This window comes from Gymnodraco acuticeps, unplaced genomic scaffold (genome assembly GCF_902827175.1).
Source record: "Gymnodraco acuticeps unplaced genomic scaffold, fGymAcu1.1, whole genome shotgun sequence".
NCBI classification, from domain to species: Eukaryota; Metazoa; Chordata; class Actinopteri; order Perciformes; family Bathydraconidae; genus Gymnodraco; species Gymnodraco acuticeps.
Window position 1 is genome coordinate 1,447,208 of NW_022989913.1, and position 14,521 is coordinate 1,461,728.

Here is a 14,521-nt window from a genome sequence, read left to right on the forward strand (position 1 = left end):
GTTCCCGCCACATGCAGCTGGTGACCTCTTTTTGTACTCTGTACTGCACAGAATACACACTTTGTAATCAGATGCCCATATTTGGCACAAATCAATGATCACAAAATTTGGTGGGATAGACGCTAAATACATTTTGTCAGCTACATTTCATTTTCACAAACAACAAGCAGTTAGTGCAAGAGTTCCCATACTGCTATTGCAAATCACACTGACGCATGTTTATCATGCCTCTTGCATTAGTGGAGCTAATCTGTGTTCACTAAGTAGGGTCAAATTAGGAATAGAAAATTCATCTTAACATGCAGTTTGTTTTGCAACTGGAAATTACACGTAACTTTACAGTCGTGAAATTATACTTACATTTCACTGATGCACCTCAAACTGCGAAGGATGCATAATTGTGAAAACCAAGGTTAATACAGTAAGAAGAATAACATTTTAAAGAGTTAAACATTTGAATCAAATGTAATATTGATCACCTTAAAAAAAATTAGGAGAGAAATTGATAACTACAAATGTATTTTTAAAATATTCAGTATATTGAATGGGTTTTTTATAAAATTAGTTAATTGACCCTTCAACATTTTATGATTTTATATTTGTATTCATAATTAAACTTATTTTTTAATAGTTTAACAGGTGCACCCTATTCCTCACAATTGTGTACATGTTTGTAACTGTTTTTGTAACTTTTTTTGTCAACGATTATGCGTATGCTTTAAGAAGCCCTGCTGAACATCAACCAATCCCACTTGTTAAACCTCTGTATTCCTCTGATCTCTCCTCAGAACCCTCTGTACCGCTGGACCCCATTTCCTCGTCCAACTCGTCCTCCCAGATCATCCTCAAGTGGAAACCTCCCAACGACCCCAACGGTAACATCACCCACTACCTGGTCTTCTGTCAGCGGCAGCCGGAAGCCATCGAGCTCTACAAGTTCGACTACTGTCAGAAGGGTGAGCCGCATTGTTGTGGTCGTCTGTTGTTGTGTCTGCGTCTGAGTTTGCGGTTTGACTGTCTGACTGACTGAGGAGGAATGTCTTCTGTCATGTTCACATTACTAGAAAGGCTCCTCCCACTCAACAGCATTTCAAGCTCTTAACTGCTTCCGATGACCCCAATAGATAACATGACATTTTAAGTACATATTAACTCTGGGGTGTGAATCTTAATGCATCGCCGTTCATCAGTTCAATTCCAATTCAAAAGGCTATGATACCTTTTATAAATCAATTATCAAAGCATTATAGGTTTTGCAGAATTTGTTGCTACTTTTTAAATAGTTTTTTTTTTTTACATTAGCCATCTTAACCATGACTCAAGTGGTAGTAGTTGGTTCAGCCACAAGGAATGAGAGCTCGGTTTTAGAGGAGAGTTTAATATTTCAGCTCATTGACTTGTCATACATACATAAAGACCTACTTTTAACTTAAAGGGGACCTATCATGCAAAATGCACTTTGTGATGTCTTTTATACATAAATATGTGTCCCCGGTGCGTCGGGGAACTCACGCAGCGTCAGAAAATAAAACCCTCTCTCTTTTCCTCCGTACCCAAATCTTTAAAAAACGGGGGTACAACGAGCGGATACAGATTCCATCCGAACTGACGTCAAATTGGCGGCGGACCCACAGAAAGTTGCTATCAGAAAGAATGCCTGACGCGTTTTGGACGTAATCTCGTCTTTGTTTACATTAGCAAGCCTCGCTAACACTCAGAGCTAATCTGTACTGAACTGAGCACATGTGTTTTAAAAAGCAGGAAATACAAAAGGACTCACCTTGTGATAAACCTGCAAGAGAAAAAGCATTTTAGCTCCATACTGTTTCAGAAATAATCCTTGACGTGGTTTGGAACAGGATGGCGTTTTATCACAGCAGAATTTAACTTTATCTCCGGTAGAATTCTGATCAGGCATTAGCTCCGCCTCCTCTTCTTTCTTTTTTTCAAGCTAAGGACCCAAGATCCGCGTTTCTCTAACAGGGCTGCAAAAGAGGGGTTTGAGCAGTAAGAGGCATGGCTACAACGGGTGAACTGTTTGGTATTTTGAAAAAAAAACTTCACAGACATGTTCTGTATAGGTATGGCCCTACAATATGTTTCAAATATAACATGATAAGTCCACTTTAAATTACATTACTTAATTATCAAAACGAAAGCATACCATCTTAACGGCAACAATTCAACAACAAACATCCAAAACTAAAACAATACAAAAATGTATAAACAACCATCAAAAGCTTATCCTCATTTTCTTTATATATTTGTTTGCTTACTTCATGTACATAAAACATTACATTTGAAGAAACTCCTAAAAATTAACAGACATTTTAACCTTTTTTAAAAAGCTTTCATTAGCTGTACATGCCCCTGGCAGATCTGGAAGAGTGGCTTGTCTTTTTTAGAACATTCAATTCACCAAAACTGGAGTTAATAAATGCCAATAGAAATATGTCAAAGAAACAGTGTTCATGGTGTCTCAGCAGGAAGGACAAACAAGGGCAAGAGAAAAGCATTTATGGAAAGGTTTTATCTTTCAAACATAGTGGCGCATTTGTTTGAGTTGAACCAAGATCTAATCTCTACCCTTGAGCGAGAAAATCTAGTGCAGTTAAGGTGATCTCTTTATTTGCTTAGTATTATTTCGACTAATGTACGTGAAACCTGGCACTGGATCTTCCCCTCACTCTGCCTCAGGTTCAAGCGAAGTTCAGACATATATCTTGGTTCAGTTCTTGCTGTCTCAGCCTGACCTTCACGGATGCACTGCCATCAGTTCCCGACAATGTTTGCATAAAACTGAGCCCAAACTTTCCTCTTCTGAACTCCCATCTCTCTCTCACATCCTGGAGAGATAGGAGTCAGTAGGGAGGCAGTGTCACTGGTAATTTATCTCAGAGACAGGGTGAGGACTCGGTGATGACACTGACAGACTTGCCCCTCAAGCTTGTGCCAGTGTTCGTTGATGTTTGTGCATAAAACATGTCTGTGTTTATTGCACCAACAACCCCATTCACTCCCTTGTTCTGTTCACCAGGGATGAAGGTGCCGTCTCGAGTGCCCACTCAGGTGGACAGTGACGAAGAGCAGAAGTGGAACCAGACGGAGGATCAGGGCCAGGGGACGCGATGCTGCGGCTGCCCCAAGACCGACAAGGAGCTGAAGAAGGAGAAAGAGGACTCGGAGTACCGCAAGACCTTTGAAAATTACCTCCACAATGAAGTCTTTGAGCTCAAGTAAGACAACTGACAGCAGAGTACTTCTTTTAAGAATTAAACATAAGGAAAATGTAGTGTTTTTGTTTGATTAACTCAGAGTTGTCAAACTCAATACACTTCAACATTGATTTCCATTTATCTTCCCACAAAACATGTTCCATCTTGTGTTTGCTATTTGGATCCTGCTGAGCACTCTTATATAAGAGAGTATTTGTGCTAAAGCAAATCATGTTAATACATTCTTCCCTATTATGTCTTCTATTAGTGTCACTACTACACTGAAACTAGCTCAATATTTCCTGCAGACCCTTCTGCTTATCAGTTGTATGGAAACGGTAAATATAATTGTAAATGCATCCTAGAACTGTCCTGTTTTGCAGTAAATTCAACCCAGAAAAGCACACTAAAGTGAACTAAACTGTATAATACAGGGTGATACTAGGAAATAAGTTGTTCTCACAAAGAGTTGTCCACACTTTCAAATTCAACGGTGTTTTAAAGGTGATCCAAATATCACACCGGTCATCTTCTTAGAGAAAGTGAAACCCAATTTAATAATGGAGCTTAAAGCACATTTTTAGACAATTTCTCCTGAAAAACACTAATGGTGTTGCTCTCATACACACTCAAAATGAGACATGGTTGTGTCATTTAAAACAAAGGAACTAGAGAAAGAAGGTTAAACGTAACTCCTTTTCATCGCATCACAGCTAGCCAATTGAGTGCTTGTGAAAGTCACTTTCAGGAAGTGACAGACTTTGTCAGACACAGGTTTGCAAAGTTGCAAGCAGATCTGACATCTTTTTAATTTCTTGTACATTTTGCCTTGCCTTGTTTAGAGGCTCCAGACATCGGCGGTCTGCGATGGGCATCGCCAACCGAACCCTCCCCTTCCTTACCACCGCCCCCAGCCCGCCCCACGGCACAGGCACCCCCGAGGACGGGGAAACCGTTGGAAAGCATAAAGACAGTCGTCACCGTCCACGCCAAGGAGTCCACCGTCATCTCCCACCTGCGCCACTTCACAAGCTACCAGATCGAAGTTCACGCCTGCAACCACCCGACCGACCCGCTGCGCTGCAGCATGGCGGCGTACGTCAGCGCCCGCACCATGCCTGAAGGTAAGGAGGCACCTGGAGCTCTCAAACAAAACATTAACATCAATGAGTTTCGACCTGGAGATGTTGGTTATTCTTACAAAAGGTGGCTTTTCATTCCCTCCACACAAATGTTTTCTCACTCTCGGTAAAGAAAGAAAAATAGTGGTTTAAGTGAAAGAATGTCATCTGTTTGTTGGGCAACAAACAGATTTTTTATTTTGGTAATGCCTTCGACTCGTTCATTACAAAGATGTTTTTGTACTGTGTATTGAAATTCCTAAAATATTTGTTGAAGAACTCAATGAATTGGGACCTTGAGCTTTCTTTAGAGAACATGCATTTCTGCACTCGTAGGAATAACCAAAAACTCCAACTAACAAAGAAATCATACATTTCTTACCGTCCTTTCAATTCAACCCACCTTTTGTTGTCATAACAACATAAGAGTCCATCAAAATACATGCAACAAACTCAGCGATCCCATCTTTGTCCTTGTCCATAATTTTTTTTAAACGTAACACTATTCTAAAAGACACAGGGAGCCATGGGAGCGTAGGTAAAACTATAATGATGTCTGTTTTTCCGTGTGAGCAGAGGAGAGTGATAGAGAGAAAAAGAAAAGTATTCCTACTGGATACTCATACATCTCGTCCTCTATTTTATCCACACAAACCTGGGTTTTGCTAGAAATATGATTTATAAGACAATGTGATTTTGTTCTCCCCGCAGACAAAGCCGATAACGTCTTGAGTCCCATCAACTTCGACGTGACAGAAAATGCTGTGCACATCACATGGCAGGAGCCAAATTCTCCCAATGGCATGATCATCCTGTACGAGGTCAACTACAAGAGACTGGGAGATACTGAGGTGAAGAAACACACACACACACACACACACACACACACACACACACACACACACACACACACACACACACACACACACAGTGTTTTCAGTGGTTGGGTCACTGAGTACATCAGTTCACTGCGAGTTTACAACAGCACATAAACAGTTATACTCATTCACAGTCACAAAGCACTTTTTATATTTCCGGTTCTCATTTGTCTAACGAGCCGCTAATGAAAGACAATTTCACTGACAATCAAATGTAATGCATCCATCTTTAAACTGCCCATGCAGCACAGACAAATAAGAGAGGCAATACTTATTACTGGACTTGCATTTTGAATTTGTGGTTTCACTAATGTGATTTGGGTGATAAAGTTAATGGAAAAGTAATTTTAGAGTTGCACCATGTTTCAGTTGCTATGGAGACAGGTCTACAAAACATCTGGTTGATGTTGCAGACTGTTATTCGCTGTGGAAAACAAGAAAAGACATGGATGCTTTCCACAGTGGAAATATTAAATACAACTTTAAATCCAATGCAAATGTTTTTTTAAACTGGAAAAGGATGAAGCATTGGTTTGTCATGTATTGTTCACATCTCTCAGGTCTTACTGTGTGCACATGTAAAAATTCTGTGTACATATATACATATTTGCACACATGTTTTTATTTTCGGGATTGTGGGAAACGGTATTTCGATCTCTCTGTCTGTACACACAAACTGGAAGATTGACAATAAAGTTGACTTTGACTTGACACCTGGACCTCGGCGTTGTTCTCCTACAGGAGCTGCACTACTGCGTGTCCAGGAGCATGTTCAGAGAGACCCACGGCTGCAGGCTGAAAGTGATGCATCCTGGGAACTACACGGTAAGGATCCGGGCCACGTCTCTGGCCGGTAACGGATCCTGGACCGACCCCACGTACTTCTACGTACAGGACGCAAGTAAGTCTGCATCTGACATGAAGCCAAACCAAGACATGCATACATCAATATGATTCTATTCACACAGTTTTACAATCAAGTATTGCTATTTGACATCTCTTAAATGCAAAACCACACAGGACAGGATTTACAAATAACTTTGCACAGATTCACACATTTTTTTTATTCTATCATTTGACCGCACAGGGCTCCGTAGAAATACAATATTTTTTCTGAAATGTAACTTTAGTTAATTTTATATTATGAGACTAGTTCCCACCAGCAGCACACTTGATGAGGAGTCCATACATGGAACATTTGATTACACATCAATCTGAATGTATGCAAAAGCAGAAGATTAAAATGCAGATGCTTTGTATGACTAAGTCCTCTCAAGCATTACATCGAGATCAAAAGATGCTACAAGTTGTACTCGTGTATGTTCACAGAGCCAGATATTGATCCTTGAGCTGCAGCTCGCTGAGGGTTTATTAAGAGCTTGTTGTTGTTCTTACCTGAAATGTGACTCACTCTCTGTGTGTTGAACAGGCGATCCTCTCTACACGGTGAAGATCGTCATCGGACCGATCATCTGCTTTGTGCTGCTGCTGTTCGTGGCCGGTGCAGGATTTGTGATGTTCAAGAAGAGGTACGGAATCAGTACATCCTGTTGTTGTCATGCATTATCCTATTATGATATATTTATTAAAGTAAATGTTGTGTTTTTCCTTTTAGTCAAACTCAAGGACCTAGTGGTCCAATCTACGCCTCTTCTAACCCAGAGTACCTCAGCGCTGCTGACGGTAAGCAAAGAGCCGCTTCATCAATAATATAGAAGCTTACTTATGTCCTCTTTAATATGCTCGCACATGACACAGTCGGATTGGATTTCCAAAACAAATACATTTGTCGGAATAAGTCCAAAACCTCACTCTACTGAAAAACATGCCCAATGATCTCTTCAGTCCTTCATTGTGTAACACTAACCAGATGTCTTTTAAAATGCATGCAAAATAACATCAGATTTGGAAAATGCAGGATAGGATATAAATCTGATTACTGATCAATTGCATGATCACATTATCCAATGTCTTGTTCTAACCAACCTTCGTAAGGTCCTGTGAACTCAGTCGTTATAAGCTGCATGTGTAACGTGTTCCTGTAAAATGTGCCTGCAGTGTACGAGGAGGACGAGTGGGAGGTGCCCAGAGACAAGATCAACATTTTGAGGGAGCTGGGGCAGGGCTCGTTCGGCATGGTGTACGAGGGAATTGCCAAGGACATCATCAAGGGCGAGGGGGACTCACACGTGGCGGTGAAGACGGTGAACGAGTCGGCTAGCCTGCGGGAGAGAATCGAGTTCCTGAACGAGGCCTCGGTCATGAAGGCGTTCAGCTGCCACCATGTGGTGAGGAGAGACGACATGTTCTGAAACTCATCTAGCACTTAAACACAGAGCTTTTTGGTTACTGATACGTACAAGTGCAATGTGGGGTGTGAATCAATGAACCCCACAGAAACGTTTCAACTGTCCATATGTAGACCAAACTGATCGGAGAAGGATATATTTTTTAATTCTATTTCAGTTTAGATTTTTCGATTTCATTTAGTTTAGTTTTATTTTATTTTTTTGTATTTTTTTTTTGTGTTTCAGTATTTATGTTTTATTTATTTGTTATGGTCTGTTTTTGTTAGTGCCAGGCATAATGTCTGAGTAGTATATAGCTACATATACAAACAAAATACATGGTTGGAGAACTCTGTAGGGATGGCCATAATGGTAAAATATTTTTGCGAATCAAGTTAAATTCCCTAGTTGGTTACATTGGACTTGAGACTTGAGAAAAGTGATGAATTTGAATCTCCTGGAATATCAAGTCAGTTCAATTTCAGTGGTTCAATGTAGAGAGAATTGACAGAAAAGCTGTTTTATGATAAACTTTAATTTAATTTTCATTAGTTTATTTAACCAGGAAATAATCCTTTATTATTGTTTAGTTTTTCTTTAAGGATATGGTTTATTATCTAGTACAAAAGCATTTTTTACTGCCTATTTTTGTTTAAGTTTACAACAAATAACCCTGATCTAGAATAGTAGGTGCTAACTGTCTCACCTTCCAGAGACCAGACCTACATATAGCTGTGTGAAGGGCAGCAGAGTCACCTTGCTGTTACCAGACCAGTTGTTTGTTAGATAAATGCATAATGCAAACAAGCCAGACTATATACCAAATAAAAGAACCCTTCTTGTCCCCACAGGTGCGTCTGCTGGGTGTTGTGTCCAAAGGGCAGCCCACCCTGGTGGTGATGGAGCTGATGACGCACGGAGACCTGAAGAGCTTCCTGCGCTCTCTGCGACCCGACGCTGAGGTGATGCTCATATCTGCTTTTAGCTTTAGTGAACAGGCAGAAGTACTCGTATCTTCTGCCATGCTCTTATTTTTCTTTTTCTCATTTCTGCTTTATGTAGATAAATGGTGCAGTACTTTTTCTTATCTGTAAACACATTTCAAATGTGTGTTTTCTTATTTCCTTTTAGCTTCTGCATTGGAAATCCTGTTTACTGTTTTACTCGAATTTAGAGAAGTTAGGACTTCCTTCTGCACTTTATAATACACTTTACTTAACAAACTTTACATGTAAAAGCACAGTTTCTCCCCAACTGCTGTCGTGGATAAAGCCACAGATGTTCAAACAGAGAACAATTTCAGTGTTTAAATTAACCAACAGTTAAGTCAACACAATAAGTAGGAAGTATTTTCTGAGGACAAATGTGACCCCATCTGCTGGTTTCCTCCCAGACAGATTGTGGTGGATTCACGACTAATCCCCAAATATAATCGGATCATAATACGGATGGTCACACTAGTTTTACCTACCGTACCTTCAAATTAACCACATTTTGCGTCCTACCTTCAATTGTTTTTTATTAGTGTACAGATTATTGTGTACAGACTAGCTTGTACAAGTTGATTATCTATTTAAGTGTCATCTTCTGAAGTGTGTCAATATCCAGATGGCACTTGGAATGCAATAGAAGGAGGTTTAAGTTATTGGATGTTGACAGAAGAGTTTAGCAGTCGGCACTTGGCAGCTGAAAACAGACTTGTTTGGAGACGAACAGCAGGTCTCCAAACTGACTGAAAAGGCTCTCGTCTAAACTGCAAACCTCAGGTCAGCAACAACAGCAACACGGAGGCCACTGTCTGCTGGCTCCATCTGGTCCGAGCCCTAATGATCTAACAGGCTTCAAATGTATATCAGAATCAATAAATAAACATCAATAAAAGACTAGAACATGCCATCAGAAACAAAAGATTCAAATAACAGTCATAATAAAAGATAATAATGAAAATGATAAAACACTATGTATTAAATGATGGTAGTGTTTTATTTGGCGCCACTTATATTTTGTCATGTGTATTGTCGTGAAAATAGACTTGAAGTGTAAATAAAGGCTTCATGTTGCGGTTTGAGACGCGAGCCTGCACGGAGACAGCTGCGAAGTTTAAAATGAGATCGTATCTATTGCATGAGTCGGCAAGTAAAAAATGCATATGACAAGCGTGCAGTCTTGACTTTTGAAGTTGTGCGTGATAATAAACCTTTGGTTGTAATGAACCTGATTATTTTGACTTCATCCTGCGCAATCAAAGTTTCCAAATCACGTGCTGTTGACATGGAACAAGGTGTGAATTTTTATGTTGGCAGATCAGATATTAAAAATCTGTCTTGTGTCCTTTCAGAACAACCCCGGGCGCCCGCCTCCCACTCTGAAGGAGATGATCCAAATGGCCGCTGAGATCGCAGACGGCATGGCGTACCTTAACGCCAAGAAGTTTGTCCACAGAGACCTGGCAGCCAGAAACTGCATGGTGGGAACCGACCTCACCGTCAAAATAGGAGGTACGTTTTGGCAACAATGCAGGGTGGTTCTCACATCACTAGGACAGCTTATTGAATTTGAAATAAGTATTTACCATTTTTAACATGTAGTCAGGAAATTGCTGATGTATTTGTAAAAAAAAAGGTGGGGAATTATTTTATAAATGTGTGGCTTTTATGACTTTATGCATCAATAATTGACAATGCTTGTATGACGAACATAAGATATTCCACATAAAGCTAGATAAAGTGGTGTGGACTGTTTGTTTCTCTGGACATGCAGGACGTTGTGTTGAAATGGATACATTAGCTTGTTGATGTAGACTCTCAGTGGCTTTTGGTTTAGATGTATAACCATTATAACCTATATATTCATTATGTTTTCTTAATTAAACTTATTTATGCAGAACAGACAAAATACCTAAACTGGCTCACCTCAACAAAAGCATCAAGTTGAATTACATCTATTAATTCAACATATTTTTTAACATAAAACACAGATTTTGAAAGCAGATTAAACACTCCAGGGACGAAGAAATCCGTAAAGAACAAGTGCTAAATTGTATTAGTGCCTTAAAAACATACCACTTTGTATCAAATCACATCAGTGTGGGTGTGTATGACTACAATCAATAACAATCTTTTCCTCGCAGACTTTGGCATGACGAGAGACATCTACGAGACGGACTACTACAGGAAGGGAGGCAAGGGGCTGCTGCCCGTCAGGTGGATGGCTCCGGAGTCTCTGAAGGATGGAGTCTTCACCGCAAATTCAGACTGCTGGTCAGTGACACCTCTTTATGTGTGTGTGTTGGCGCGAAGATGCTGTATGATATAACAGGGTGTTAAGTGACAGATGGAGTTGAACAGCATCTTGGACAGGAGATGTATATCTCAAGGATCAGGGTTTTTCGAGGACATTCATAAAACTTGATCATTTTTCATACATCGTCTTAAAAGATTCTGCAAGTGAAGAAAAATATAGGATCATCAGTAGCAGTTTTACCTTAATAAACAGACGTCATCATCATGTTACAAATATTAAAGTTCCTATCCTTGATTAAACCCCTAAAAGCTAACAACACGTTTGTTCTAATGGCTTAGATGTGTCTCTACACATTTGCCCCATTTAGTATGTGTGTATCTATGATTATGCAAATCTGACTGATACTAAAACAGACCATACTCGCTGTGTCCCAAAGATAAATAGACGGAACATTGGTTTGCTTTGCTTTGTAGCAAAACCCATCTGTTTTTGGGAACACATTTAAAACAGTGCTCTGAAAAATGGCTTCAGAAAACTAAGTTTAGCTAGAACATAACCATTTTTTTATTTCCACTGATAGCCCTGGTTTGACTTTGCAATAAGCTTATTATGGCGAGAGAGAGAGAGAGAGAGATATATATCATTGTGACACTGCAGGTGTTCACTGCCTATTTCGCTCATGATATGTCTGGTAGTATACAGTATAAAAATAATAAGTGCATGTTAAATAGGTCTTTATCATATGAGATCAGATCATGAGTGTGTTCTGTAGCTAACCTGTTTTCATCTGACATTGTTTACTAGCATCGCAGCCTCCGCCCTCGGGCTCGCTGCGTTGAGTGTTTACAAACTGATTTCCGCTGTCAGGTGTCTAATTGGCTCTTCCTCTTTGTCCCTTTGTGGCTGTTGTTTGTCGTCCACTTGTATTCCAGGTCGTTTGGAGTAGTGCTGTGGGAGATCAGCACGCTGGCCGAGCAGCCGTACCAGGGCCTGTCCAACGAGCAGGTCCTCAAGTTCGTCATGGACGGAGGATACCTGGACCGGCCGGACAACTGCGCCGACAGAATGTGAGTACAAGAGATGGACTGAGAAAATATATTGTGATCATTTTCCCCCTACTTGAGTATGTTGGTTGACATTGCTCAGTCACACAGATGTTCTTACTGTCTACAATAGAGCCTCAACAGGTAGTCAATATAACAGTCACAATTAGGTTATAGGTTATATCCCGAAAAGTATAGAGTTTCTGAGATTTTATTAAGTAAATTAATTAAACCTTTTCATATCGGATAATGTTTAAGAAGAACGTTTTAAAAACTTGTAAAACGAACAATTAACTATGGTGAACTAACAAGACTAACCCCGATCTCACTCTTTATCCTCCACCAGACACAACCTGATGCAGATGTCTTGGCAGTACAACCCCAAGATGCGTCCCGCCTTCCAGGAGATCATCGAGATGCTGCGCGAGGACCTGCATCCTTCCTTCCAGGAAATGTCCTTCTTCTACAGCGAGGAGAACAAGCCGCCTGAGAGCGAAGACTTTGACCTGGACATGGAGAACATGGAGAGCATCCCGCTGGACCCGTCGTCCTACTCCCAGAGGGAGCAGTGCTCGGACAGGGACGAGGCCTCCTCCATGGGCCTGAGGGGCAGCTACGAGGAGCACCACATCCCCTTCACACACATGAACGGGGGAAAGAACAACGGACGAATACTGGCCCTGCCGCGGTCCAGCCCCTCATAACATACTGTACACATCCCGTGCAAACACATCATTGCTATAGATTTGAATATATTTTTGTTTTTTGTTGTCATTTTATATATATAGCACACTTTTATCACACTCTCTACAGGAGCCCCACAGTGCATATCTCAGGACCTTATTTTTCTCCTCCAATGCCACAAAACACACACTACAGCAAGTCCGCACACGGATGCCAGAAGACACTTTTTGTATTTAAGGACGGACCCTCCCGCGTCCCTCTCGTTCATGATTGTAGCTTATATACTGTATATATATATATATATATATATATATATATATATATATATATATATATTGCCAAGTTTGTGCTAGAATGGGTGGATTAACGATTCAACTGTGAAACAAACTCTTGACAAACAAGAAGGCTGCTAAACCCCTCCCAAGTCCAGACTGTTTCCCCCTCCCCTTAATTCAGCAAGAGGCTTCATCCCCGGGTTGCTACGTATTTTGAAAAAAAGTGCCCTTCTATTTTGTCTGTGGCCTAAATCAGTTGTCATGGAACTGTGTCTGAGTCTTTGTACGCAAGCGGATGACGAACTATGATTGAAAGACTTTGGGAACGCTGTTGGATGGTCTGATTCGGTCCATCGTCGAACAAACTCTTATCCACTGGAGAAGCTGGTTGAAGTGGCCTACCTCCTCACACTCTGCAGTATTCCAAAATGGCACACAGGATAAACACAGGACTTTTGTTGGGTTATATTTTTTAATTTTTATTTACGTCTCTTTCTTTTCTTTTCCTTATTTGTTTTTTGAGTTCCCATTTACAGCTGAAGGATATTTAAACTGTTTTCAAAAACATGTTGGTGAACGAGTTCCTCAGATTGACCAATAGCTGCTTCTTATTTTAGTGGGTATAGAAGATAAAAAATATATATATAAATATATATATATGAATATATTGTTGATGTTTTTGTACATAGCTGATATGTTGTCCTTCTTGAGGTATTTACGATCATAGAAAATGTTTTTACATGTTAGTCTCTGTTTATTTTTTCTAATCCAGAAAATCCTACTAATTCGCTTTTTTTTTGGACTCATGATCAACCAACAGCACTTGGTCTTTTTGCTACGCGATGCCTGGGAGTAAAGAGTGTTTGGCGTCTTCAGCTTAAGATGTCTGCCCGTCATATCAAGATCAAATAAAATAGTGCTGTAAATAAAGCAGCGAGGTGCATTCGTGAAGAGGCTCCTTCAGTTTTTTCTGATATTTTCCTTTCTTTCATTGATACTGTTTTTCAAGTCAGTTCTTTGTTTCTTTAGGGAGTACTGAGATTGTTAAATATGTGTGTATATAAAGGGAAGTTTGTGTTTTATGTCAGTGAGTATGGGAAGGTAAGAGTTTGTTCTCAACAGAGCCAGAAATGCAAACATACAGAGTAAACAAACTCGAGCCTGAGTGAGATGGGAATTTGGGAAAGGCCAACACAGATATTGATCTTTTTGGATATGAGAGAAATCCTTTGGCAGATTATTTTTGTTACACAACCACTCAACACTACAACCAATATTTTTGGCAATGAATGCTCAAATATGTTTTTTAGAAGATATTCTATTTTTTACATACTGATAATTTACTCATGATTAGGCTTTTAATTTGGAAAAAACTTGATCATAGTTGCAATCATTTTAAACAAGACAGCTAAAACTAAATACAACTAAGTAAAAAAAGAAATGTCCTGATAGATTCAAATGCAGCCCATAAAATGTTTATGTACAGTACTTTTCCATGTGTATGTCTGCCAATACGCCTATAGTATTTAATAAAAACCTATCCCTAGGGAATAAGACTAATGCATTTATCAAACTGCATATATTAAATGCTATGTGCAGTAATGTTTGTAATTGTTTATCATGCTGGATGGCTGTGCCATTGTTCATGTATTAGGGTTAGTACAATGATGCCACCTGCTGGACGCCAGTATATGGAAACTACCCTCTATCTCAGGGGTGTCGAACTCAATTTCATCTCGGGCCACATTAGCATCCTGGTTGCACTCAAAGGGCC

General features: G+C 39.9%; 1 protein-coding gene across 1 annotated transcript in view; it reads left to right on the top strand.

The window, feature by feature from the left end:
- The window catches only part of insra (insulin receptor a), a 55,167-nt gene extending 40,869 nt beyond the window's left edge, over positions 1–14,298 (top strand). The window contains 14 exon segments of the mRNA XM_034208472.1: positions 789–956; positions 3,038–3,236; positions 4,058–4,159; positions 4,161–4,339; positions 5,048–5,187; positions 5,956–6,115; positions 6,644–6,743; positions 6,830–6,897; positions 7,273–7,502; positions 8,354–8,464; positions 9,841–10,000; positions 10,633–10,762; positions 11,678–11,812; positions 12,135–14,298. Of these exon segments, the coding sequence (XP_034064363.1) occupies positions 789–956; positions 3,038–3,236; positions 4,058–4,159; positions 4,161–4,339; positions 5,048–5,187; positions 5,956–6,115; positions 6,644–6,743; positions 6,830–6,897; positions 7,273–7,502; positions 8,354–8,464; positions 9,841–10,000; positions 10,633–10,762; positions 11,678–11,812; positions 12,135–12,492 (2,240 nt within the window). The 3' untranslated portion in view covers positions 12,493–14,298.
- The last annotated feature ends 223 nt before the right edge of the window (positions 14,299–14,521 follow it).